The sequence below is a fragment of the Myodes glareolus genome, chromosome 23 (genome assembly GCF_982192425.1).
Source record: "Myodes glareolus chromosome 23, mMyoGla1.1, whole genome shotgun sequence".
Lineage (NCBI taxonomy): Eukaryota > Metazoa > Chordata > Mammalia > Rodentia > Cricetidae > Myodes > Myodes glareolus.
Genome location: NC_142048.1, coordinates 17542917 through 17570026, shown reverse-complemented (window position 1 = coordinate 17570026; position 27110 = coordinate 17542917). Strand labels below are relative to the sequence as shown.

Here is a 27110-nt window from a genome sequence, read left to right as displayed (position 1 = left end):
CTTCTACCTCTGCTTAAGATATTTCGTATATTGATACAATTTTAGGATATATTTATCATTTTGCAATACACATTCCTACCTCTGATCAAGATACTTAGACATTGTTTACATTTTGAGATCATTGTCCTCATTTGTTGCACAGTTGTTTAAAGATTGTTTAATATTCTAATATGAAATCTTAGTATTTAAGTTATATAGGTATTAAGAATTACGGGTCAATAGTCATCCATGTTTGTCATACTTATAGTTAGACTAATCAGGTTCTTTAGATACATAGAGATTGTATTCTGCATAGACAGGTAATCTTCAACCACTTCAAAAAGTTGTAGAATATGCCATTTAAATAATGTAGGGTTCTGTTGACATGGGACATGATTGCTTCTGGCAGTACTGATCTATTCCTGAGAGAATGTTGAGCACTGAAGACACTCCACTTGGATCCTGTTTTCTTCTTGGCAAACTGGACTTTGGACAAAGAACTGCCCATGTATCAACCACTGACAAAATGCATTATGTCCAGACAGGACAAGCAGGATACAAGAAAAAAGATTGTCAAATCCTGCCAAGACAGTGTAAAACGGTTTTGAAAGATTTTCTGCCTCTGAAAATGGTCTGTCAGTTACTCTAGGTCTTAGCCAAAGTTGGTTGTTCCAATGTTGCAAATGAGACTTTGGATGATTGCCCAGGTAGCGAGTTATCTCTGTCATTTGTTACACATTTTGGAAATTGCTTGATTGCATTTCCTGCTTACCCAAGTAATCTTATTTCTCGGGTTTTCGATGCGGTTGAAGACTAGATAGTTGTAGTTACTTTTCTCTGATGACTTGGCCAAGTTATTTATAATACAAGACTTAGACTCCTTAGGGTAGAATAATTATTGAAACATTTATCACATGTTTCTTGCTTGATGTTGTTTATGCTGCTTGTAATTCTAATTTTTATACTTGATATATGTTCTTATTGCAGATAATTTTGTATTAGACTTGGAACTCTCTTATTTAAACAAAAGAAGGAGGTGCTCTAGGAAATCCTTCAGCCAGTAGCCTTAAAGTTACCTGCCCACTTGGGTGTGGCCTCTTATAATATGCCGATGTAAAGCGTGGACTCCCTCTCTCTTCTGACTGTGGGATTCAGATGCTGTTCTCCATTTGAGCAGAGGATTGTAATCTGTGAGTCCACCCCTAAATAAATAACCCTTTATTATATTCAATTCTGAGCTAGTGTGGGATTTCTTTTAACATCTGTCTTCACTTAGCCTTTTTTCTGAACCAGCCATTCCATTGTAATTGTGAACCAGGCTCTAAAACACATTTAACCAGCTCTATCCAGTCTTTAGAGATAATTCTATTACAAACTGACCACACCTAGATATTGGACCCCCATTCCTGTTTTGTGAGTTTCCCTTTTAATAAAGAAAAACCTTAGTATACCCTATTTGGAGCTAGAGTGGGATTATTTAATTCGTTTTCCCCCACTTGATGTATTCTGCTTTACCCTCATACAGACATGAATACAGTCAAAACACCATTGAGTCAGAAAAGGACATCAGATCCCCTGGATCTAAAGTTGCATATTTTTGTGATCAACCATATGGGTTCTGGGAATCAAGTCGAGGTCCTCTTGACCACTGAATCTTTTCTCCAGTCCTTCAATATAAAATTAATATTTATTTTATTGACATAAAATAAGTATGTATTAATATTCTTTTAATTGTAAATAGAAACAAAGCGTAGATAAAAGTTATCTAGGTCTGTTGAAATAGCTCAGGGGAAAAGCACTTGCCACACAAACATGGAATCCCCAGAACTAGTGGTTCTCAACCTTCTTCCTGCTACAAACCTTTAACATAGTTCCTCATTTTATGGAGACCCCAGCCGTAAAATTATCTTAGTTGCTACTTCATAACTGTAATTTTGCTACTGTTATGAATTGTAATGTAAATATGCAGGGTGTCTGTCTTGACCTACAAGTTGAGAATCAATGCCCAGAACCCATGTGAAGCTGGGTATGGTAGTGCATACCTGTAATCTCAGTACTCTAATGGTGGCATGAAACTTGGAGACAGGAGAATTTCTGAAAGCTTGTGGGTTAGCTTGCTTGGTTCACATAGTGACAAACAACAAAAGCATGATCTTTAAACTGGAAGGCAAGGGCTGCCACTATACTTTTTGACTACCACACGCTCTCTGTGGCACAGACATGCATAAGCATGTACACACATATGAAATTACTTTTTCAAAAGAATTATTTTCCTATTGCCTGAAAGCAAGATACTCAGCTGAATATAGGCCATGCTAGTAAATCTACTACTACTCTAGAGTTGCCAATGCGTAACTGTCTTTCCTTAAGATAGATGTAGCTTTCAAATGATGCCTATCTTTTAATCCTGTATGTAGGCAGAAGTTTCCGTCCTACCCACCAGTTCCCAAACAACCAACACACACACACACACACACACACACACACAAATTAAAAGCTGGGCGTTGGTGGCACAGGCCTTTAATCCCATCACTCGGGAGGCAGAGGCAAGCGGATCTTTGTGAGTTCGAGGCCAGCCTGGTCTTCAAGAGCTAGTTCCAGGACAGGCTCCAAAGCTACAGATAAACCCTGTCTCGAAAAAACAAAAAACAAATAACAAATAACCAACACAGAGGCTTAATATTAATTATAAATGTTCGACAGACAGCTCAGGCTTGTTACTAACTAGTTCTTACAAGTTAAATTAATCCATTTCTATTAATCTACGTATTGCCACGTGGCTCGTGGTTTTATCTTCCCTCCAGCATGTCTTGCTCCCTCTGCATTTTCTGGTGACTCTGTCCTTCTTCCTCACAGGTTTTTCAGTTTGACCAGCCCCTCCTATATGTCCTGGATGGCTACTAGCCTGTCAGTTCTTCGTTAACCAATGAGAGTAGTATTTATTCACAGCGTACAGAAGGATTATTCCACAGCACCTGGAGTCTGCAGTTCTTGTTCTTAAAAGCTAAGCTGTCTTTGATCATTTTTATTTCTTGTTTTTTTAATGAGAAAATATTGTTTTATATTTTTTGTCTTGAACCATTTTTAATATGTTTTTGAATTTATTCTTGCACACATTACATCTGGCCTGCAGTTTCCTCTCACTCCACTTCCCCTAGTCCTGCCCCACCTCCCCTCTTCCCTCGTATTCCTTCCTCTGTTTCCCTGCAGAAAAGAGCAGGCCTCCCAGAGATATCCACTGACTGTGGCCTAACAAGTTACAAAAGGACTAGGCACAAACCCTCAGATCAAGACTGGACGAGGCAGCCCAGTAGGAGGAAAAGGGTCCTAAGAGCAGGCAAAAGAAAGACACCCCCCTCTCCCAAAGTTAGGAGTCCTACAAAAACCTCAAGCTATGCAATCACAACACGTATGCAGAGGGCTTAGCTCAAATCCACATGGGAGTCCACGATTGTCCCTTCAGTCTCTGCGACCCCTAATGAGCCCTACTTATGGTGTCCTCGACCCCTCTGGGTCCTACAATCCTTCTTCTCCCTCTTCTTCGGGGTTCCCTGAGCTACACCTAATGTCTGACTCTGGCAGTGGGCCTCTGCGTCTGCTCCCGTCAGGTGCTGGATGAGGCCTCTCTGATGATTGCTGGCCTAGGCACCAGCCTATGAGTATAGCAGAGGACCATTAGGAGTCACTTTATTATTATTATTTTTTGGACAGTCATGTTTGGTTCTGTTCTAGATCTCTGGCTATCCAACCTCTGGTTCCTGGCCACCCAGGCAGTATCAGGTGTGGGCTCCCTCTTGTGGGTCAGGCCTCAAATTGGCACAGTCATTGGTTGGCTGCTCCCACAAAGTTCTGTGCCACCATTACCCCAGTGCATCTAGCAGGCAGTACAAATTGTAGATGGAAGGTTTTGTGGTTGCGTTGATGTTTAATTATAGTAGATGGCTGGTTCAGGTTCCAGATCCCCCATTCCTAGGAGTCTTTACTAGGGTCACCTTCATAGATTCCGGGAAGTTTCCACATCACTCCCAAGTACCCCCAATTCCAGAAGTCTCTCCCTCCATCCCCCCAACTTGATTCCTTTGTCCCCGCCCTCACCCAACCCTAGTCCACGCACAGATCTATTCTATTTTCCCTCCCATGTGTCTATTTTCCAGGGAGATTCATGCATCCCTGTTTAACCATTTTGAATACAGTGTTCTACAAAAAGAAAAACAAGTCACTGGGTTTCCAAGAAACAGCTTTATTGATATATAATTTACAGGATATAAATTTCATCCATTTGAAATTAATTGATTTAATTATTTTTAGTAAATTATAGCTATGCCATCTTTACCATATAGTTTTAGAATACTCCTATTGCTACCGTGCACTCGGTCCTGATGCTCCCTAAGCCCTGGGGCAGCCAGTTCTCTGCCTTCTGCTTCTACGCACTTGCTTTCTTCTCAAAGTGTCATGTAGAGAGAATCACACGAAAGTTGGTTTTTGTATCTGACCATTATAACTCAGCATAATATTTTTCAGATTTATCTATGTTATATTAATAGTTAGTGTCAGTAATTATTCTTTTAGATAAATTGCATACAAGCACATGGATGTGCTATATGTCTATCCACAGTGAGTGGATATTTGGATTGTGTCCTGTTTTGGGTGTTATTATAAATAATGCTGCTTTAAATATTTTATTTGTTTAATATAGTGTCTCACTATGTAATCCTGGCTGACCTTGAATTTATGTAGTCCAAACCGGCCTTGAACTCAGAAATCTGCCTATCTCTGCCTCCTTTATTCTGGAATTAAAGGTGTGCACCCCCATGGCTAGCTCTGTGGTGAAGCACTTGTCTAGCAGGTGTTCATATCCAGCATCATCAAGAGAGACAGACAGACAGACAGGGGTAAAGGAAAAAATAACCTATAAGATATAATTAATTTATGTTGTTTTAAACAGTCAATATTGAGTCTCCAGAAGTCACTTAAATGCTGAATGAAGGTCTTGACAATCCTAGTGCTTGGCAGGGGAGCCATGATATCCCCAGAGCGAGCTGGCTAGGCAGACTAGTTGTAGCAGGGAGCTCTGGGTTCAGTGAAGAGACTGCCGGAAGAATGAGGTGGAGGACAACCAAGGAAGACTCTGTCCGCCACATCCATGTATACCTCCATATATGTGAACACCTATACACATAGAGACCCCATGTTTAAAAAATAAAGATGTTCATAATAATCACCGTTGTGAGTTTTTTTTCCCTCTTGGGGACCTAGGATATTTTTTTCTATGAGGGGTTGTTGGCAAATGCATCTTGGAATTTCTATTTGTCAATATTTTTATATTTGAGGGTTTTTTTTTTTTGTCTTTTGATACAGGGTTTCTCTGTTTGTAGCCCTGGTTGTCCTGGAACTCGCTTTGTAGACCAGGCTGGCCTCAGAGTCACTGCCTCCCTTTGCCTCCCACATGCTGTGCCACCACCACCTTTCATAGTTTTGTTTTTTTGAGACAGGGTCTCTCTGCATAGGCCTGGCTGTCCTGGAACTTGATTTGTAGACAAGCTAGGCTCGAATTTAGAGTTCTGCCTGCCTCTGCTTCCCTAGTGCTAGGATTAAAGACTTGTGCCGTCACAATCGGAAACACTTTTATTATGTATTATAATCACGAATTTGCAGTTCAGCCTCAAAATCAGTGATCTAGACACAAGCAGACACTAAAAGACTGGTTAATTAGAGGTTGTGTATGTAAATAAGTGAGTCACATCTTTTACCATTACCCATTGGAGTCACAGGAAAGAATGAACATGGTGAACCAACTTCTAAATCCTGTGACTTTGTTATGCCACGCCACTGATGTGGCTGGCTACATGAAAAAAATCCATTTGCACCCTTCCTCATAGTTTCTAGTGATTCTCTTGCCTAATGGATGAAGACTTAATTTCTTTGTGAGCTGCAGTTCAGCGTCCTTGCTCCTGACTTAAGGTCCTGGAATACTGTATTTGTATTTGCTCTCCCCAAGTTCTTTCTTCCTTAGCCCTTCCCTTCTTCTACTTAACACTTTCTATACTACTACTCCAACAGTATTCTTTCCTTACACCTTCATTGTTAAGGTGATTGTGTTCTTGAGCCAATTTTACCACTGTGTACTGTTTCTTATTTTTGTCTCTCTACACTAAATTTTCGGAGAGCAAAGACCACTGTTAAACTGAATGCTTGACATTTCAACCAACATTTCTTGAATAAATGCCCAACTTTTATATAAGTATAGTATCTCATGACACAGTTGTCTTTTAAAAGAAATACTAAACCACATGTGACGGCTATTCTTGGTTGTCAGCTTGATCACATGTGAAATCAAACCCCAAGTACACCTGTGGGACTTTTTTTCTTAATTAAATCATCTTAAGTGGGAAGACCCCACTTTTAACCAGGATCTTCTCAGGTGTAAAGATCCACTTTAATCCAGGCCACGTCTTCTGCTGGCAGCCTGTCTGAAGTACTAGAAAGAAGGGAACTTGCTCTCTGCCTGCTTGCTCTAGCTCTCTCTAGCAAGTCTCTTCACTGGCCTTCTTCAGGATTCTACAGATACTGAAGAGCAGCAGAGATATCCAATCTCGTGAACTGAATAACTTCTTGTTTCTTGAAACTTCCATTGGCAGATCGTTAGACTAATTGGCTCACAGCCTGTAAGCTATTCTAATTAGTCTAATAATATATGGATTCATTCTACTGATTCTCTTTAGAGAACCACATAAAATTTAAAAACACGGTCTAAAAGTGTAACATCAGTGATCTCACGTTGATACTTGAATAATATACTCAGGTTTGGTTAAGGTAAATTTGTGTGGTGTGTGTGTGTGTGTTTCGAGACAGGGTTTCTTTTCTCTGTAGCTTAGGAGCCTGTCCTGAAAGTAGTTCCTGTACACCAGGCTGGCCTCGAACTCACAGAGATCCGCCTGCCTCTACCTCCCAAGTGCTGTGGTTAAAAGCGTGCTACACCATCGCAAAGCTGATGCAAAAATTGCTAAAGCATTTTGGGTACTAAAATTCTGAAACCTGAACCAGGCATGGTGGTGCATGCCTTTGATTCCTAGCACTCGGGAAGCAGAGGCAGGAAGACCTCAAGTTCGAGGCCAGTCGAGTCTATGTAGAGACTTCCAGGACAGACAGGGCTACACCGGGAAGCCCTGTCTTAAAAAAAGTCAAAACTAAACAAAGAAAGGATCCTTTTAAACAGGAAAACACACCCCTCCCTTGGAACTGGCACCTACGCTCATCGCGGTAAAACATGAAAACCACCGCTGTGAGCGGCATTTGGTTTGCTGGCATTTGGTATACTGGTAATGCTCAGCCATCACCCACTTGCGAGGACAGCACAGCTTTCGAGTCTAATTTTTAATCGAGAAGGTAAACAACTGCTGGTCCTGCAACACTACTGAGAGTGACCACCATATACGAGCCAAGCGGGAGGACAGCCCCGCAAGTGCAAGCAAAGCTGCCGCCGGGGCAAAAAGAAAAAAAAAATATTTAAAATCCGCGAAAGGAGCGGTGTTACACATGGACCAATAGGCGAGCGTTTAGCGTCCAAAACACAGGGCGGACTGGCACGCCGGGGCGGACCCCCTGCTCGGGCGCGGCCGCGAGACTGGCGAGGTGAGGGCAGCTGGCTCGGGGGCTCCCAGCCGCCAGCCCGGCAGTGAGGCGCCGCACCCCGTCTTAGGCGGGTCCGCTGCGGAGGACCGGAGCCGGGGCGGAGGGAGGAACGAAGCCCCCGGTGGGACGCGGGCCGGGCTCAGGCCCCGCGCCACACGCCCCCAACCGTCACCCCGTTTGTTTATTGTGAACTAATAGCTGAGCCTCCGGGCGGCCGCGGCGCGGGTCCCGGCTGTGACGACAGGCACAGCACACAGGGGCTGGCGGCGGCGGGAGCGGCGACTTCAGTCACCCCCAGGCCCGCAGGAGCGGCCGCCATCTTTAACACCTGAAGCTCGGGCGAGCCGCCCCCGCGTAGTTTTAAATCTGGCGGGGCCGAGCCGGGGCTAGCCACACCCCTGTTTACGGTCTCAGCCAATCAGCGTCCGGCCCGCCATTTTTCAAACGCTTTTCCTGCCGCCAATCAGGGTCGAGCAGTACATTCCTCCCCAGACCGGTTCCAACGGGTCTGGGAGTTAACGACCTGGGAGACCCACCGAACCTGCTAGGCTGGGGCCAGAGGGGCGGGCCTGCTCGGACGCCGACCAATCAGAAGCCATCCCCGTGGGAGGGCGGGGACTCCCCAGGTTTGAATAATCCCGACAGCCAATCGGAGAGGAGGGGGCGTGACCGACGACGGGTCTCGTCAAGTTGCCGTGGCGCGGAGAAGTCTGCAAAACAAGAGGCTGCGGCTTGCGGCAGCGAGGAGCCAGTTCTCGCCGGAGCTTGGGGAAGGAAGTGTCCGTGTCGGTCTCGGAGGGACGCTCTCGCGCCAGGTAAGAGACGGCCGAGAGCCTCGGGTCCGGCGGCCCGGGCCTGGCCGCGGAGAGGGCGACGTCGGCCGGGCTTCGGCCAAGCGACTTCGGGGGGACCCCAGCGGGCGGGCCGGCTTTCGGGTGAGGGCCAGAGCCGGGGCCGCGGGGGCCGGGCGGGAAGCCCGTGGGCCCGACCGCGCGCCGTTTAGTTTTGACTTGGAAGTTTCCTGACGAGTTGAGCTTGAGGCCCGCGGCACGGAAGGCAAGGGGCTTTCCTGTCAGGAGGGCGCGCGGACGACGGCTTTTCGGCCTCGGGAGAGAGTCGCTGAGGCGTACGGGGCCGCGCGCAAGGAGGAGGGGCGCGGCGGCTCGGGTTTGGGCGGGAAGCGGAGCGCTCACCCCCCCCCATCCCCGCCAACCCCCGCGGGTCGCTCCGTTCCCGCTTCCCATCCCGCGGACCGCGCTGTCTCCCCCTTCTCATCCCGCAGACCGCGTTGTTCCCCGCTCCCCATCCCACGAACCGTGCCGTTCCCCCCACTTCCCGTCCCGCGGGCCGCGCCCCCCCATCCCACGACCCGTGCCATCCCCACGCTCCCATCCCCCCCGCCGGCCGCGGCGACACGGCTCTCTCCCCCGGCAGGTAGACGCCGCCCCACTGTCAGCGATGGGCAAGGGAGACCCCAACAAGCCGCGGGGCAAGATGTCCTCGTACGCCTTCTTCGTGCAGACGTGCCGCGAGGAGCACAAGAAGAAGCACCCCGACTCGTCGGTCAACTTCGCCGAGTTCTCCAAGAAGTGCTCCGAGAGATGGAAGGTGAGGGAGCAGGGCTGGGTGGGGTGCCCACCCCTTTCCGGGGCGCTTTTGGCGGGGCCCCTCCGGCGGCGGGTGACCAGGAAGTTCGGGCTTTGCCCAGTCTGGTGACCTGGGGAAAAATGAGTGTTCTAGAGCTGGAGACGGGAGGGGAACTTTAAAGACGCCCGGAGCACAGCCCTGCTGATGAGAGAGCTTAAGGATTCGGCCGTTCCCTCGCTGTATTTATTGGGACGGCCAAGAGCTTAAAAATTTTGCTGGTCTACTTGTTTGCTATTTATTTATTTGGGACGGCTAAGAGCTTAAAAACTTATTATTTCTATGTATGGCTAAGAGCTTAAAAATTGACGCGGGGTTCTCACCTCTCCTGTAGACCATGTCTGCTAAGGAAAAGTCTAAGTTCGAAGATTTGGCCAAGAGCGACAAAGCTCGGTATGATAGGGAGATGAAGAATTACGTTCCTCCCAAAGGTGATAAGAAAGGAAAGAAAAAGGATCCTAATGCTCCAAAAAGACCACCGTAAGTTGATTCAATTAGCCAAACCGCCTCCTTCCTTACCCCCTCTCCATTTGTTAACTATATTGCTTCCTTTCAGGTCTGCCTTCTTCCTGTTTTGCTCTGAACATCGCCCAAAGATCAAAAGTGAACACCCAGGCCTGTCTATTGGAGATACTGCAAAAAAATTGGGTGAGATGTGGTCTGAACAGTCTGCCAAAGATAAACAACCCTATGAGCAGAAGGCAGCTAAACTAAAGGAGAAATATGAAAAGGTATGGTGCCATTTTTCCTTTTAAAAACATATTTGCATACATATGTGAGCTGTAGAAACTGGGAGATTTATATAATTGGTGGTTGTCAGCTTTTGGAAAGGCCTAAGGAAACTAGCACTAGGAGGGAGATAAACTTTCTTTTGATTTAGTGTTTGTAGCCCTCGTAAATTCTGCCTATACACGCAAAGTTGTGTAAATCTGGAAGAAGTGCCAACTGTGTTTTAGGTGGGGAGGGGTGATGTAGAAGCACTAACATTGCTCTAAGGTAGCTCCCATGATTTTATCTGATTTGATTTCTGAAGCCTAAATGGAACAAATGATCTCAAACCTGTGGTAGTCTGAATTCTAGCTCATAAGGTTATTGGTCAATTTTAGGTTGTTTACATTTAAGTGGTTTTTCACATTGTGCAATGATACCGGATGCTGATCTTACTTTGACCATATTTCAGGATATTGCTGCATACCGTGCCAAGGGCAAAAGCGAAGTAGGAAAGAAGGGTCCTGGTAGGCCAACAGGCTCAAAGAAGAAGAATGAACCAGAAGATGAGGAAGAGGAGGAGGAGGAAGAAGATGAAGATGATGAGGAAGAAGATGAGGATGAAGAATAAATGGCTGTCCTAAAATGTGTGGAGTGTATGTGCTCAGGCGACTTATTTTGCTAAGAATGTGAAATTCAAGTGCAGCTCAACATTAGCTTCAGTATAAAAACTGTACAGATTTTTTGTATAGCTGATGAGATTCTTTGTAGAGAAAATACTTTTTTAAAAAAGGAATTTGTAGCTTTTTGGGGGGCTACAACATACAGTTAGATTTAAAGCTTTTGATGTTGAATGTTCCTAAATATTTAATGGTTTCTTTAATTTCTTATGGTAGCACAGCAAACATACATAGGAATTTGTATTACCAGTAAATTTTTTTTTAGGATGTTGCATTTTCTCTTGTTTTTTTTTTCTAAAAAATTTGTAATAAAATAATGTATATTACTTGCATTGTGTTTAATTTTCCCTTAAGTGCAGATTGGGGCCATGCCAGTCATTTTCCAGTTTTGTGTTCATTTTTTTGCTGATTTATTAATTTTCTTGTTTTGTTTTGTTTGGAGAGAAGGGTCAATTTCTATGACTATAAATTAGGGCATAGTTATTAGCAACAGGTTAAAGCTTCGTATTAGGGCCATAAGACTTTCAAACTGTTCTATTGTGTTAATTACAAGTCTAAAAATTTTCTGTTCAAATGGAGGAGTGTGTGTTGGTCTTTTTGGGTGTTAGGTCTTTAGTATACTAAAATGTTTTGGATAATATATTAGATATGGAGGTGTGGGATTTTAGTTATTTTGATTTACTTGACAGTTAATGTGGATTTGAGGTGGATAGATCTGGTGTTAGCTAATTGTACCAAAACTTAGTCCTGAAAGTAAGTTATGAATGATTTGAATAAGGATAGGGAACAGGCTCCATTCTGGACCAGCTACTGTTTTCAAGTGTGTAAACATGTATGTCTACCAGGCTGGGTGGTGGCAGGTATATGTAATTAGTCCCAGTGTTGGAACGTAGAGGCACGAGGAGTGGAAGTTAAAAGCCTACCCTGACTTGTATCTGGGGAGAAAGCCTGCAAAGAAAGTGCTTCTGTGGTACAAAAGGTAATAATAAGCATAGTTACATCTTTCCGTTTTGGGTTCTCCAGACTAAATCCGAGCAACAATCAATGGGAGCATAATCTGTGTGTGTATTGATATTACATAAGTAAATTCTTAAAGCAGTTGCTGGATTTTTTTAAATATCTGCATACTCCATTGAACAGGTTATAATTTTTTAGCTAGTTCCTTAAAAATTTTCCCTCTTGACAAGTGCTGCTTTCACTATCATTGTAACTCTCTTACGCCACTTAAACATTGCTGTGAACCCTGTTGTGGTAGTGCACACCTTTAATTCCAACACTGGGGAGGTGGGATATCTGAGATCAAGGCCAACCTGGTCTACAAGAGCTGGTTTCAGTACAAGTTCCAAAGCTACAGAGAAACCCTGTCTCGGGAAAAAAATGCTATGACTATTTTTATGTATGAAAAATATCCTTTAAGGAATAGCTGGGCTAAAAGGTGAATAATATAGAATTTGCTACTTGGAATAATCCAAACCCTGTTTTTCTTTTTTTTCTTTTGCCTTTAGCAGTGCTGGAGATTGAAGCCAGGGCCTTATGCATGCTAGGCAAGTGAACTAACTTTTTTTTTTTTTTTTTTTTAGTGTTTTCTTCCAAACTTCTACTTTGTTGAAACTGCTCTTGAGCTTTAACTCAAGCCTGGCAAAACTGCTCTAAGTATTATAGTAATATATGCCTCAAGAGTTTTGCAGTGCTTGTTCTGTTCCATCAATGTAATACTTCCCAAGTTTCATATCTCACACGTATCATATTTTCCAAAACATATTTTTCTCTTTGCTGTGATGTTTTGTCTTAGGTTTTTGTGACGAGATTGTGTATTGGGGAAGTGGCACTTGGTATATATGTTTGTGTGTATGTGTATATGTATATATTTTCAGGTTTTCGTTTGACATCTTTAAATGTTTGTTTTTTTTAAGATTTATTATGTATGCAGTATATGTAGTATTCTGGTTGCATGTATACCTGGACACTAGAAGAGGGACACTAGATCTCAGATGGTTGTGAACCACCATATGCTGGGAACTGAACTCAGGACTTCTAGAAGAGAAGCCAGTGCTTAAAACCTCCGAGCCATCTCTCCAACCCTGACATAATTTTTTTTAATGCACAAGTTTATTTGACTATAGTCAAATGTGTAACTCGAAGCCTATCTCAGCCAAAGACCAAGAACAGTTGTCCTTTGGTTTCTTAAAAAAAATTGAAGGCTGGGGAGATAGTTCAATAGTTAAATACTTGCTGCCCAAGCCTAATCTGAGTTCAGTTCTCAAAAAGAACGCTGAGAAAGTTGTTTCTGACCTCCGTTGTGTCATGATCACTGACATTTTTAAGTCTGTGTATACTCAGACATGTATGTGGGGCATAGGGTGCTTATAAATATCCACAATTTGTAGGAGTTGGTTTTCTTTCTACCGTGTGGGACTGAACTCCAGCTGTCAAGCTTGGTTGACAATAAGCACCTTTACCTTCTGTGCCATCACACCAAAAAAAATATTTCTAAGATTATTGCTGTAAGTAGTAAATAAATACATCTTAAATATGACTTCCCAGCTGGGCCTGGTGGCACCTGCCTTTAATCCTGGGCAGAGGAGGGTGCATTTCGGGTTGAGGCCATTCTGTTCTGCATAGCAAGTTCCAGGACAACAGAAACCTCATCTTTGAAAAAAAAATCTGACTTATCATTACTTCATATACCATGAAATGTGTTTTTGCAAAACACACACACATACTGATATTTCGAGACAGGGTTTCCCTGTATAACAATCCTAGTTATTCTGGAACTCACTTTATAGACCAGACTGGTGTCAAATTGACAGATCTACACGCCTCTACCTTCCGGTTAAAAGGGTTAATGGTGTGTGCCACCACACCTAACCAACGTCTTTTTCTCAGAATAGCAAAGGGAAAAAAAGTAAAGGAACGTCATGATGTATGTACTAGACTCTCAGAAATTCCTGCCACAACTAAATGGTGACACTAATCTTAAGGGAAAATAAAAGCAATGGGTTTCCATATGAAAATTTCATTTGTTTCACATCATTTGTTTTTATTTAGTATGCATATTGTCATCCCATAGGGACCACATAAAAGGTCCCTATCCACCTTTTGTTTTACTTATTTTAGTTCCCCTTAAACTTTAATGTCACATGGATTCTGCTATTAACTCAATGTATCTTCCTCCCCTCTCCTAATGGCCTCGCTATTTTTGTGTCTTAGACTCATTAGATTCTGCATGTGAGAGAACAGGTAGCAGTTGTAATTTTACCAAGACTTTAAGTTTTCTGGTCCCTGTGAGTAGACATTCAGGGGATTTTTTTTTTTTTTGGAAAAGAGGTGAGGATAAGAGTCCCAAAATGGGTGAAGTTACTTTATATTGTATAAAATTTTGCTGGTTTCTGAGATATTAAAATTTATTGTTTAGTTTACACTCTTTAAAAGGGAAAGGAACTGTTAGAGCATTTCATAAAATTTAGTTTTAAAGGTAGAAATACTTCTAGAAATGAGCTAGTTTTAGATTAGTTTTCCATGATTCCCAGTGAAGATAATAACCATTTTAAGAGGTTTGTTGGTTGATGGGAAGAGGTGTAGAAACTAGGAGAAAGGGTCAGAAGTAATGAGGTGTGAAGAAGGCCTGTACACTAACTGCCTTTGTGTTGCTGTATCTGACTGGCAAAATGTTCTGTGCCTGTCTGTAAACATGAATGTTAGGATAAGTGGGAGGGCACTATTTTTAGATCTCCCACATAACATTTTCAAGTAGAATCAGAAATTTTAAGTTTTTAAAAATTAAATCTGAATTAAATATTGGCAATTCACATTTTAGGGTCAAAGAAAACGGCTGTAGATAAGGTCCTATCCAAGGCTCACCAGTTTGTCACTTTTTGGTGGTTCTTAGGGTGCAGCAAAGGTAAAAGACATTTTCTGGGGGGTTCACTGAACCTCACTCTGCTCCTGGGCCTTGATCACCTCTTGGTAAGCTTCATTCTTCATGTTACAACATCTGCAGACTAACACAGCTAGAATGTTCACTTTAAAAGTGAAAATTGAGATCTGAGTAAATTGGGAGCATGGGGACCTTGGGGGAAGATTGAAAGGGGGAGAGGAGAGGCAGGGAGGGGAGCAGAGAAAAATGTAGACCTCAATAAATATATAAAAAAAAAAAAGAAAATTGGGCTGGAGCGATGGCTCAGCTCTTTAAGAGCACTGACTGCTCTTGTAGAGGACTCGGGTTCAATTTCCAGCACCCACATGGTGACTCAGCCATCTGTAACTCCAGTTCTAGTCCTGACTTCCTTGGGTACCAGGAATGCATCTAGTGTATAGACATACATGCAGGGAAAATATACATAAACTAATAAAATAATTAGAAAAAATTGTAAAGAACTCAGGTTCTCAGTAGTACTGAATTTCAAACCGATTCATCAAATTTTACAACTGGGAATGGCCTATCACCTGTCTTGTCTCCTTTCTTCACTAAGTGTCTCTGTAGTAGCTTCGGCTGGCCTGAGCACTAGACCAGCCTGCCTTTAACATCAGGAGATTGCCTCCTGGGAGCGCTCAAGGTGTGTACCGGCATGCCAAGCCTGTAGTTACTTCCTAGTTCAGACAACATAATAATCATTCATCAATTCCTTATGCCTTCTTTGATTTTCCTCATTACCAAAAAAGAGGTGACTTATATACAAAACAAGAACCTAACAAAATAAAAATTTATATAAAATCGACACTAAAAGAAATTAAGTGATAGCGAGGAGCTTAGATTTGGGAACAACTCTGTTTACTGATTTCATTAAGAGCAGACAAGGTACATAGCCTTTTGGTAAAATTTAAGCTAGGTGTGGTTGTACACCCTTAGAATCCTAGCCCTTGGGCCAGTGGTGCATGTGGAACCCGAAGTCCAGTCATCATGTACTATACATAGCAAGTTTGAGGCCAATCTTAGATAACATGGCATCCAACAGGAAACTCAACATGGACAAATGATTGGTTTAACTTTATATGTGTGCAACTTGCTGTATATCTTAGTTATTTTTGATATTTATAAAAAGTGCTGAATAAAGTCCCTTAGGATTTGCCCTTCTCACTTAAGACTGTATCACTAAAACTTATGACTGAGTTTGTTCATGCTTTTCATTGTCTAACACTACATTATATGATCTTATCAGCTGGGTATAGTGGTGCACACCTTTAATCCCAACACATGGAAGGCAGAGAAGCAGGGGCATCTCAGAGTAGTTGGAGGCCAGCCTGATCTACATAGTGACTTCCAGGACAGCCAGAGCTGTGTAGTGAGACTTTGTCTCAAAAAACCAAAACCAACAAAACATTGTTATACTTCCTCATTCTATCTGCTGCAATGGCCAACTCCCGCTGTTTCTGCTCAGCAGAAACTTGTTTGCCATTCTTCCTCTCTCAGGTAGACAGACATGGGAAACATGGGGTCCACCTCGTTTATTTCTTTTTTTTAAATTTAAAAATTTTTATGTGCATTGGTATTTTGCCTGTATGTGTGATGCTACCAGATCCCCTGGAGCTGGAGTCTATACAGCTGTGAGCTGCCTTGTAGGTGCTAGGAATTGAACCTGCATCCTCTGGAGAGTAACCAGTGAACTGCTGAGCCACCTCTCCAGCATGCTTTACCTGCTGTGGAGTTCCTGACCACAGTGTATTTTGTTGTTTTAAGGTTATTTAGGGATAGCAGGTTAAATGCTCTACTAATCACTGCATCAAATTTTCTACTGTGAGTTTTATTGGGGGGTAAAGTATGGATCATAATGAGAAAAATAAATACATCCATTCACTCATTGTCTTTAATTGGGGTCTACACTGTAGTCTGAAAATCAGAACTACTAACATTTATGTTAATGACCTTGATCGTGTGCTGGGAACTTTATATAAGAACTTTAGGCACATTAATTCATTTAATCCTAATAAACCTAAAAAGCAAGCTCTGTAAGTGAGAAAGCTGTGCTACAGAGTTTAAGTCACTCACACAAGGTGATCTGTAGTGGGACTCCACTCCATTTAGTCCAGCAGATTGTAACATCCTCTGTAAAAAGAAGCTCTCTGTTGCAGCGCTGCTCAAAGGGAGGCCTAAATCTAACTCAGTTATGGGCAATTCAAAATCTTAAAGAATTATAAAACAATTTTGTTGTTTTTGTTTTGTTTTTTGAGACACGATCTCTCTGTAGCTTTGGAGCCTGTTCTGGAACTAGCTCTTGTATATCAGGCTGACCTCAAATTCACAGAGATCTGCCTGCCTCTGCCTCCCAGATGCTGCGATTAAAGGCGTGCACCACCACCGCTGCCTGGCCTGCCCAATATTTTTAGAGATGCTTTCATGTGGAATCATCTTCATGTACCCAAACTTTGCCCATCTAGGTATCTGATGGCCAGATACGGCCTTGTTTTTCACTGATTTGTATATGGATTTCCTTTCGTTTGTTTTTTTGAAACATTATATAGCCTTGGGTGATCCAGAATCCTCTATGAAGAACAGGACACAAACATAAACCTTCTGCTTCCTAAATGCCGGGATTAAAGGCATGTGCCACCATGCTTTGCTTTTTTTTTTTTTTTTTAAAGTGATAGTATTTTTTTTTTTAAAAACAAAATTTGCTCATTTGGAGCTATTGAAGGTTAACCTCATATTTCAGGATTTTGGCAATGTTCATAATTATTTTATAGTAATTAAATTTTTCTATTTTACATACTGATCACTACCCTCCTCCCATTCCAGTCTGCTGCCTGCCATCTACCCATTCCCTACCTCCTTGTCCCTATTCAGAAAGGGGCAGGCCTCCCATGGAAGTCAACAAAGTATGGCATATCAAGTTGAGGCAGGACCAAGCTCCTTCCCCATCAAGGCTGAGCTAGGCAACCTAGCATGGGGAATAGGTTCCCAAAAGCTCCAGGGGTCAGGTCCTGATCCCACTGCTAGGAGCCCCACAAACACACCAAGCTACACAACTGTCACACACATGCAGAAGGTCTCATGCAGGCTCCCTAGCAGTTGGTCCAGACTTCACGTGCTCCCATGTGTTCAGGTCAGCCGTCTCTGTGGGTTCCCCTGTCATATGCCCTACTTTTATATGAGGACTGTTCTCAATCATATTCTGTTTAGAAATGAAAAATATTCCAAGGTCCCTGTGAGACAGTCTTAAGCAGGCACTTAGTTTTAATGTTTGTATCCATGTTATCTTCTGATATGGTTTGTTTTGCAAAGTCCTACGAACTATTTCTGGGTTTATTTTGATACACTCCAGTCTCGTGGCTTCTTTCTGTTTGTTGATGTGTTGTTTTTGATTTAAAAATACTTTTGCTGTCAATTGGCAATTTCATAATAGTAGGTACTACCAAGAAAGATGCTCATTCCTGAGACTGTTGTTTATCATTAGCTAAGTGAAGGACCAGTGTTAGAGATCAGCAACCTGAAAGGCTGTAAAAAGAAATCTTCATGTTTCTATAGGTAGGCATCTGTCACAAACAGCACTGTTCTAAACAACACTCAGGCACACATTCATCTAATAACTATAGTTTGTATTATTTCAGCTATATTCTGTAAATAAAAAGCCCAAGTAATTTTAAGTGTGCTGTTATGTATAGAAATGATTAAAAGCGCTGAAAAGCTATGGATTAAAATACATTTTATTTTTTCTCACCTAAAAAACAAGCAACCCAGAATTAAGATATACATAAGCTTCTCAAGTTTACCCTAATAAAATTTTGAGTATTTGTACAATTTCTACAGAAACATACAGTGTATCAAAATCTGCATAAATCAAATTTATAAAATGTGTAGAAATGCATAGTGATATTATCAACTTACAAAGCAAGGATATGGGGATTATTTTCAAAGCAGCCTAAAGTACAAAACAGTCATTATGGCGGCAGCTTCTGATGTTTCCACGTGTGATAAGGTTTCTGATTTCAATATATAGAATCATGTTCATATAGTATCCTAACAAATTGTACTAAAAACAATTTAATTTGCCCATAAAATGACATGCACAGTATGTGTGCCACCTTTCTTAGCCTATGCATAGATACAAGGTTACTATATTCAACATGGGAAATAGTGATTTCAAACACAAGTCATTACCAATTCGCTTGCTTTCCTTTTTATAGTTGATTTACTTGCAATTATATGAGCATATAAATGCATTTCTTTTTAAATATCCCTAGAGATGAAAGTTTAAATAGTGGATCACAGATCAGTAGCGAAATACAAACTGACAACTCAAAATTACAAATAAACCGTTCAGGATGTGTAAGTTTTATTGTCCAAACTGAAGAACTAAGGTTGGGAAAAAAAAGTTGTAGACTTTTTTTCTAAATAAATGTTGGCATTTTTTCTTTTTTAAGCTTTAATTAAAAATATTTAATTAAAAATATTAAAACTACTTCTGGCAGTAGTTTGTGAATTCTTTCATTGTAATGATTACAAGATCAAAAATGCTCAGTTTACTTGTCCCATCTAATCACACTACTTTCCTTTTTTGGCACTCAATGTAGACATTTTCATCTTTTGGGGTAAGAGAAGACTTCTTAGAAATGAAAATTTGCAACATTCGGTTCTCTTAAAGTATTGTCTTAATAAATGTTCAAATTAAATCTTTTCACTGGCATATACTAAAAAAGAAATACATTTCCTAAAATAGAAATTAAGGAACCGTACAGAACTAAGACCTAACTTGACAGAACGTAGTTGACATTTGTTGATCTGTGTTCTTAGATGCTAACTGTCTTAAATTAAAAACAATGTGCAGGGCGTTTCCTTCGGATGAAGACAAGTGTCAGCTCATCCTGGTTTCACAGCTTGGGCTTACTGCAGTTTTCTAAGGCTTCGTATCTAACAAGGGCTCGGGAATTCTTAGCTCAGAACCACCCTGACGTTGTTCATACTAGACTACTGTGTTGTATTCCTGCCCCCCAAGCCTTCTTTTCAAGTTTCAAACTGAGAATTATTTCTAGTTTTCTATAGTGACAGATCCTGGAGAGTGTAGATGCAAAGTGTAGGTGGGCAATGGTTCTTTAGCAGGAAGACCCCTTTGCTAGCCTAGAAGTTGGTGTGAGCAGAGGGCATCGAGAATCCCAGCAGACAGGGGAGTCTGCCACAGCATCTTCGGGCCCAAGGGGATGGCCTTGAGACGGTCCCCACTGTCATTCTTCTTCCAGCCATACACCATTCAACTTCATAGCCAATGGCAGCCCGGAAACTCATTTCTGAGTGGCAGAAGTATCCCCACACAGGTGACATTTCATCCATTGTTACCATCATATAAATTTCACTAGAAGCTCTCAAAAAATATACTGAGAAATGAAAGAGGCACTAAATGTGTTGAAATTCACCTTTCAAACAAGCAGCATGACTGAAGGCCACCATGGCTAACGACCTGTGGCAGTGCTTCAGACAGATGTGAGATTAAATAAAGACAGCAGGTTGATAGCCACCAAGTCAAAGAGGAAAGTCTGGGTACTTCAACCTTAGTTTTTCTTTTCAAGTGTGTTAACAACAACAACAACAACAACAACAAAAACCAAACTGCCTTTCAGACCCCTGAGTGTATTCCCAAAGAAGACAACATATGCTTTAACTCTGTTCTGAAAACTGAGTTAAAGGCACAAATTACCAACGTCATCTTAAAACAAAAGAAAAACGATGTAAACATCTACAGAGTTTAAGGTAAAAGCAGTTTTGTAAACAGTAACTGCAGATGAGAATGTTATTGTAAAAGTCACAGTTTATCAACATCCTTCGAGCTGATCAGAGGTTCCATGTTTGGAGCTGTACAGAATTAATAATAATGGTTGCAGCAGGTTCCAGGCGGTTTTCAGTCCTCCATAAATGTACTTGTCAGTAGGTAGATTGTTGGTTTCTTTTCTTCTTTTTTAAATACTGTGAATGTTGTTCATTTCCCACTTCTGGGTCGTCTTGCTGGAGTCACAGCTGGCGATGAACACTTGATGCAGGACCTCTGACCGATCTAAGCACTTTCCTGAAGGGACGTGAGTAAACCTGTGCAGGCTCTGGAAAACACCGCGAGGGGAAGGTTGGAAGTGAGATCCTGACATCGGAAGCTAGTACTGGGCTTTCTCAGAAGGCAGTGCAAGCATACTGGACCAGCTTGCATTGGACCTTGAACGCCAGCTTTCTTAGCCCTTCCTTTTATTATGTCACTACATACTGCTGGTACATCAAATTCAATACACACAAATTAAAGTTCAGTCCCTTCAAACCTTTGTCTTTCCTTCTTATTCTGGCTAAAGACAATCCCAGCTTTCCAGTCCTAAGGAAACTATATGCTTCTCTCTCATTCATTCATGCATCAGCTCTCCATGGCTAAGACTCTCAGTCTCTGGCTTACTTTTTTAACTCCTATTTCCCCTGCTCTAATACAGTTTTCATTGTATACTGTTTATTTCTTCAGTTCAGCTCAGAGCTTTTCAAAGAAAGGTCCTCAGACTACCCAAGAATGGGTGTGTTCAGCAAAACTCATTCTTAAAATGCAAAAGAATTGATTCCTTTGCGTTGTATTGACACTGCTCCATTGGGACAAAAGCCACGGTGAAAGCACTCAAGTCCCAGCGTCATCAAGCAGTAGCGTGTGACAACCTGCCAACAGTCCTACCTGTCACCGCCACGGACTCAGCTCAAACCCACCACACTTTCCTGTAAGGACACCCACAATGAAGGTGTGGGGAGGAGGGGGCTCAAGGCTGTTTCTTAGTATAGCCCTTGGAGCTATACTCACAGAGATCCATCCGCCTGCCTCTGCCTCTCAAGTGGTAGGATTAAAGGCGTGTGCTACCACTGCCTGTCAAAGCTTATTAATTTTTAATTATAATCTGACCCTCATGTATCATTTAAAAACCACTGAGATGAAACAGAAACTGTGCATCAAGGGCTCCCCATGGGAGAGCACAGTAGCATCTTGAGAAAGGCACATGAGAAAGGAATTACTACCCACTTTTTCGTACCCTGCCATTTTTATTCAATTCAACAAACTGTGATTATTCAAACTTGGATGTCTGTAACTATTAGAACAACAACAACAAAACAACTGAAAAAAAATACTTGACAGTGTTTGTTCTAGTTTTCAAGCAAAAGATCAGAATTTTGAAAAATCTTTCACCACTATGAGGACTTGACAAAATTTAGACTTCTCTAAAGGAACAATCCTTATATTTCTGATTTTTTTGCATCTTATGCAATGGAACATGTTAGCATTTGGGACATCTTCATAACGTACTGAATAGTATTTAGTATTAGTTTAGCATAATAGGAAACATAAAAAGTTATAAATTCTTATTTCAAATTTCAGAAATATTTTTAATAATAACCTATATGGAAGCCCCCTGGGGAGAGCATTAGTATCTTTCTATTGTTAGAAGAGGGAGAGGAAACTTCAGTTGGGATGTAAAATAAAAGAAAAATAATTCTCATAGCCAACAGGAAAAAAGAAAAGAAACAGGTTCTCAATATTGTAGTATAGGCTTATTTCAAATTACAACCTTTCCTACCTCTGTCTCACAAGATTGGAATTACAGGCTAGCCCAACAGTACTGAGTGAGTTTCAATAATCCTTAAGTCTAGGGGGATGGGGGGGATGCAGAAGCCAGAAAGTTTGAGAATTCGGTTCAAGCCGATCTTATCATCGACCTATTTATTTTTCGCAGTCCTTTATGAATAATTTTCCTAAAAGTATCCACTGTTTTCTATGGCTACTTAAAAAAAAAAAAAAAAGGCCAATTCAAATTAGGAGTGACCTAAAAGCAGTTCTCAGGTTTTCGTACGTCTCCATGCTGGGGCTTTGTTTTAGTTTTTTTCTATGAAAACATCAAAAACTACATTCTTCTCTTTTTTTTTCTTTCTAATAGCATTTTGCTTATTTTTAACTCTATGTTTTCTCCTCTACATTATAGAAAGCATGTTTTAGATATTTTCCACAAGCTCACGACGTCAGTGGAGTGACGCACAATTGTGTCTTTAAGAATATCCACAGCACATAGATTCTTTTTTCTCTAATTTGGGAATTGGTACTGAAGGTTTAATTTATTTTTAGCCCCAGACAACTTCCATTCTTTTGGGGTAAGGCCTCATAGTCCAGGCTGGCCTTGAACTCACAATCCTTCTGCCTCAGCCTCCAGAAAACTACTCATGACTTCTTGACAGTATTCGGTCTGCTAGATTCTTTTATAGTTTAAAAACTGCTGTTCCCACAGTCTCTACCATTTACTCCTCTTTATTTTTACTTGGGAAAATAAGCACTGTTTGTCAGGATTATTAATCCTGTTAATATCATGTTGTCCTTTCTAACTTGTTATAAAACAACAACAACAACAAAAACCAAAAGATTCAGCCCTTGTGAGCTGGCTTTGTTTCAAAGCTTCAAGACCTGAGTTTGATCCTTGAGCCCTACTTAAAGGTGGCAAGAGAAACCAATTCCACAGACCTGTGCACGTGGTTGTGAGTGCCCCTCTCCTCACAAAGATCCCACACAGTATACAAATAAGAACAATAAGTAAAATAAAATCCAGCACCTGGCATGCTTAGTAATTATGAAAGACGGTGCCTAGACATAGTACTGAGTAAGGTACAATGCCTTCACAACAGGAGGGAGAGCAAATACTAGACGGCTGGAGCTGAGGGCTCCTCTGGGCCCTTTCAGTTTGCAAAGGCTTTGCCAATGTTGTAGTTTATCCAAACAATAACTTGACTCATGCAAATGTACACTTTGAAAAATTATACATCCCCGAGTGTGTGGACAAGTGACTCTTGCGCCTTCTCTTGGGCTCTTTCCCTTCTTTAGGTCTCACCTTGTCACACTTTGATAGGATAGGGTCTCTCTTTTGTTGTTGTATTTTACTATCACCCCTTGAAAGCCTGTTGCTTTCTAATGAAAGACAGAAAGGGAGTCGATCTGCTTGGGAGGGACAGTGGGGAAGAGCTGGGAGGAACAGAGGAAGGGAAAACTGTAATTAACACATACTATGTATGTGGGGGGAACCTATTTTCAACCAAAAGGAAAAAAAAAGATTATACATTAATCCATTAATATGTTTGAATCTTGCCAGAATGCTTTAAATAGGCACAGCTGAGACAGAAAAGCAGCCTAAGGGCCAGCAGGGTCATATGAATAATGAAATGAAATCATGTGACTAGAACAAGCAACTCCTACACTTAGCAGGGAAAGCTGAGGAAGCCGGAAGGTTCCGTGTCCAGCTCTTAGCTGCCTGTCTGTACTGCCACCTGCTGGACAGCATGAGAAGTCAGCCCCTTTCTTTTTTAAAGGTCTGAGAACAATGCTGATATTTTAGTGAATGACTCATTTACATGTTTAACATCAGATTTAGATCTGAAAACAATGGTGGGAAAGGCCTCCAACAAGACCCGCATCCTTGAGCTTCTGAAATTCTCCATGCCTGTCACAGCGGTCTCACTGCGGGATGCCACTGCTCCAGGGAACAGAAGGGATGCTCATTACAGACCAGTGACTCACCGAGAGCCCAGGCAAACCTGCGCAAAAACCTAATGCAGGAAACCCAAGGCACCGACATGAACATGTGGTCTTCAAAATTGATCCGTCTAAATTCTACAGGCTAATTGTTCCTGACAGTGGGACGGCACACATTATCCCAGGGGCCGGCACACAGCATACCTTGAAGTACTGCCATTCCTTAAATTCATTCAGGTTGCAGTGTGTAATCATGACCTTGGAGCCATCGGGTCCTTTTGTCAAACACTGGTCATATTGCATAAGCTGATTTGCTTCATTGATTCGGAAAAGCTATTGAACAAACAAATAAAATAGAGTTTTGCAGAAAACTTAACTCCCATAATTAGAGTGAATAAGTAACTTATTGTTCTATAATTTTTGTGCATGTTGAGAACCATTAGCCACAGACAAGAGCTACACTCATTTTGAAATTACTGAAGGCCTCTCTTAACACTTGACTTACATTCTTTATTATTTAGCTTCTAATCCACAGAATGGGTAATTAACTCATATTTATCATGTATCAACAATAAGAAAATTAAAAATTAGAAGTAGACCAAATAGTGTTTCACAACTGAAATTGGACATGAAAGATATCTATATAAGTAAGCAAGAAAATATATGTATAAAATATATAGAACTGGCATAGCACCCTGGCTTATTAGGAAAAAGTGTGGCTTACTAACTACACTTGTGAAACCACAGAGGTTAGGCTTACTTAGTCCTGACTAATGTGTGTTCCCATAGGAATATGTTATTAATTTTCTGCAGACATTTCTACATTCTTATATGAAAATCAACACTGACAACATTCCCTGTTTAAAGAAGATGCTTTAGCAGTCAGACTTTACTGAATGTTTTTGATTTATCAAGACAAAAGTGAAAAAAAAAAAAAACCAAACTAAACCCTCTCCGTCTGTGATCAAGTCTGCTGGCTCTCAGGGCTGACCAATCCTGAGAGATGGAGACTTACCTGGTTCCCGCCCATCTTATGGCAGGGTCCTAGTTCAACAAATCCTCCATTTGTCTTCCCCATGCTGTCAATGCAGTACGCAGTCTCAAAGCCTCGGATCTAAAGGTACAAAGAGAACCAACATACAGGAAACAGTCTGGTTTGTAATAAGCTAGGACCGGAGTACAAGATTCTCAATGCACAATTCACAGAGAGTTTGGGTTGCAGTGCCAGGCTGTCCCTGGTATCGCTACCCTTTAAGTATGTTTTAGCATCGCCATCATCATCATCACTGTCACCATCAACATCTTTGAAATCATGAGCTGAGGCCAATATTGAAATGAGCTCACTCCACTTAAGGGCACTAGCCTACCATGTGCTAGAAAATACAACAAAGAAACAAAGTACAAGAGACCCTAAGGAAAATCCCAGGACCAGAGCACCCACGGGAATGAGAAGTAAACATAGGAAAGCAATGTAACTACGGTGGACATGCACCGTAGTTTAGACGTCTAGAGCAGACCGAGCTTCTGAGCCCTCTCTGGGTAGCTGCCTCCAGGCTTCTCAGTGCAAAGAGCCCCTGCAGTGGGGCTCTCCTCTAACTACCAATAATGGAAGCAGAAGCAAGCACAGGTTTCCATGTTTGGAATGCAATTTTGTGCTAAAATAACTACTTTTACCTGACTGCTGAACCTGGCAGTCTAGAAGGGATCCTGTGTGCGCACACCACCAGTAGGTGGAATGCTGTTCCTCAACACCTCCACACTCACTGTCTCCTGGGCTCACAATCTCAGCCACTTCTTAATCAAACAGAAATCAAACCAGCCCTCCTCTTTCACACATTAGTCTTCCCCATGGTTGTAAGACGCACCCGTGACTTACAAATTGTGTCCCTCAAATGTGTCCCATGCTCTCCACCTCTACTCTTGCCACCTCGGTCTGATCCACCATCAGTTCACTAGAACCGCCCTTCCCATCCTTACTTCTATTCTAAACGCTCCCAGCAGGCAATTCAAACTAAAACATAAACCAAATCTCACTGCCCTTCTGTTTTAAATCCTCCGTGGGCCTTTCTCCATCTTCAGGATGAGAGCCTCCTCGAGTCTCACGTCTGCCATTCCACCTCACGCCATTTCTTCTAGTCGGTTTCTCAAATGGGCAATGCATTTTTGTGGTGGTTTGAACGAGCATGCTCCGCAGAGGCTCATCCCCTGTCCCCAGCGGGTGGCACTGTTTAGAGAGGCTTAGGAGGAAGTATGTCACTGGAGGTGGGCTTCGAGAGACGACTCTCCTTTTCCAGCCCTCTCTCTGCTTTGAGCTCACAGTTCTAGACGCGAGCTCTATGCTTGCTACTCCAGTCGGCAAACTCGTTGACATCCCTGTTCGTTTTGATGGACTCGTAGCCCTGAGAACCATAAGCCCAAACAAATCCTCTTTGACGAGTTGCCATAGTCAGCTACTTTGCCACAGCAACAGAAAGAGAACTGAAGCAATCTCCTAACTTTGATTTCACCCCCTTCTTTGTGTGCAGTGCTCTTTCTTCCATGGCTCTCGGTCTCCACCATCCAGACTTCTGGTTAAATGTCACAGCCTCAGGGAGCGTCCTCCAGACGGCACCTCATGCTAGTTTCCTTTGTACCCATTGTCACCTTGTCATGCTCTCTGCTTCCTTCAACGGCTCTGGTCTCTCTCCCCACCCCCACCAGCATAAAAGATTTCTGAAGGAGGCTTGTCCGGTTTCTGCCCAGACAAATGACTGGCACACTCCAGGCCCTCAGTCAATGTTTACTGAATGTGCACATTAACAAAGACCCGTAATCCTGAGAGCTGACGGCATGCGCTGTGCATGTGTGAGTACAATCAGAAACGATGCCGCAGAGGCGAGTGGGAAGATCAAGGCCTTTGCTTTACTTTATTCCCACTGCCCAGTTCATCTGACAAGCGCTCTGTGAATAGCACTGCACCAGTCTCTGCAGTAGCCTGTTAGAGCCAAGGAAGGGGTAGGTCCAGAACTGGACTGCA

At 42.1% G+C, this 27110-nt stretch overlaps 2 protein-coding genes across 3 annotated transcripts in view; one reads left to right on the top strand and one right to left on the bottom strand.

Annotated features, from left to right (window-relative positions):
* Positions 1-8292: 8292 nt before the first annotated feature.
* On the top strand, positions 8293-10969 carry Hmgb2 (high mobility group box 2). The gene is made up of 5 exons (XM_085680322.2): positions 8293-8426; positions 9046-9219; positions 9590-9735; positions 9812-9986; positions 10436-10969. Exons 2-5 carry the CDS (start codon positions 9070-9072, stop codon positions 10592-10594), a joined length of 630 nt encoding a protein of 209 aa, XP_085536448.1. The 5' UTR covers positions 8293-8426; positions 9046-9069; the 3' UTR covers positions 10595-10969.
* A 7297-nt stretch (positions 10970-18266) lies between these two features.
* Positions 18267-27110, bottom strand: part of Galnt7 (polypeptide N-acetylgalactosaminyltransferase 7) — a 122240-nt gene continuing 113396 nt past the window's right edge. For both annotated transcript variants that reach the window (XM_085680324.2, XM_085680323.2), the window contains exons 10-12: positions 25110-25208; positions 24299-24427; positions 18267-20666 (exon numbers count right to left, since the gene is read on the bottom strand). In XM_085680324.2, the coding sequence (XP_085536450.1) occupies positions 20529-20666; positions 24299-24427; positions 25110-25208 (366 nt within the window). In that variant the 3' untranslated portion in view covers positions 18267-20528. The remainder of the gene's footprint in view (positions 20667-24298; positions 24428-25109; positions 25209-27110) is intronic.

Excerpts from the sequence above, each read along its gene's own strand:
- Hmgb2 (XM_085680322.2), top strand. The coding sequence starts at position 9,070 with ATGGGCAAGGGAGACCCCAACAAGCCGCGGGGCAAGATGTCCTCGTAC. Across the intron at positions 9,220-9,589 it reads AGTGCTCCGAGAGATGGAAG|ACCATGTCTGCTAAGGAAAA; the intron begins GTGAGGGAGCAG and ends CCTCTCCTGTAG. Across the intron at positions 9,987-10,435 it reads TAAAGGAGAAATATGAAAAG|GATATTGCTGCATACCGTGC; the intron begins GTATGGTGCCAT and ends ACCATATTTCAG.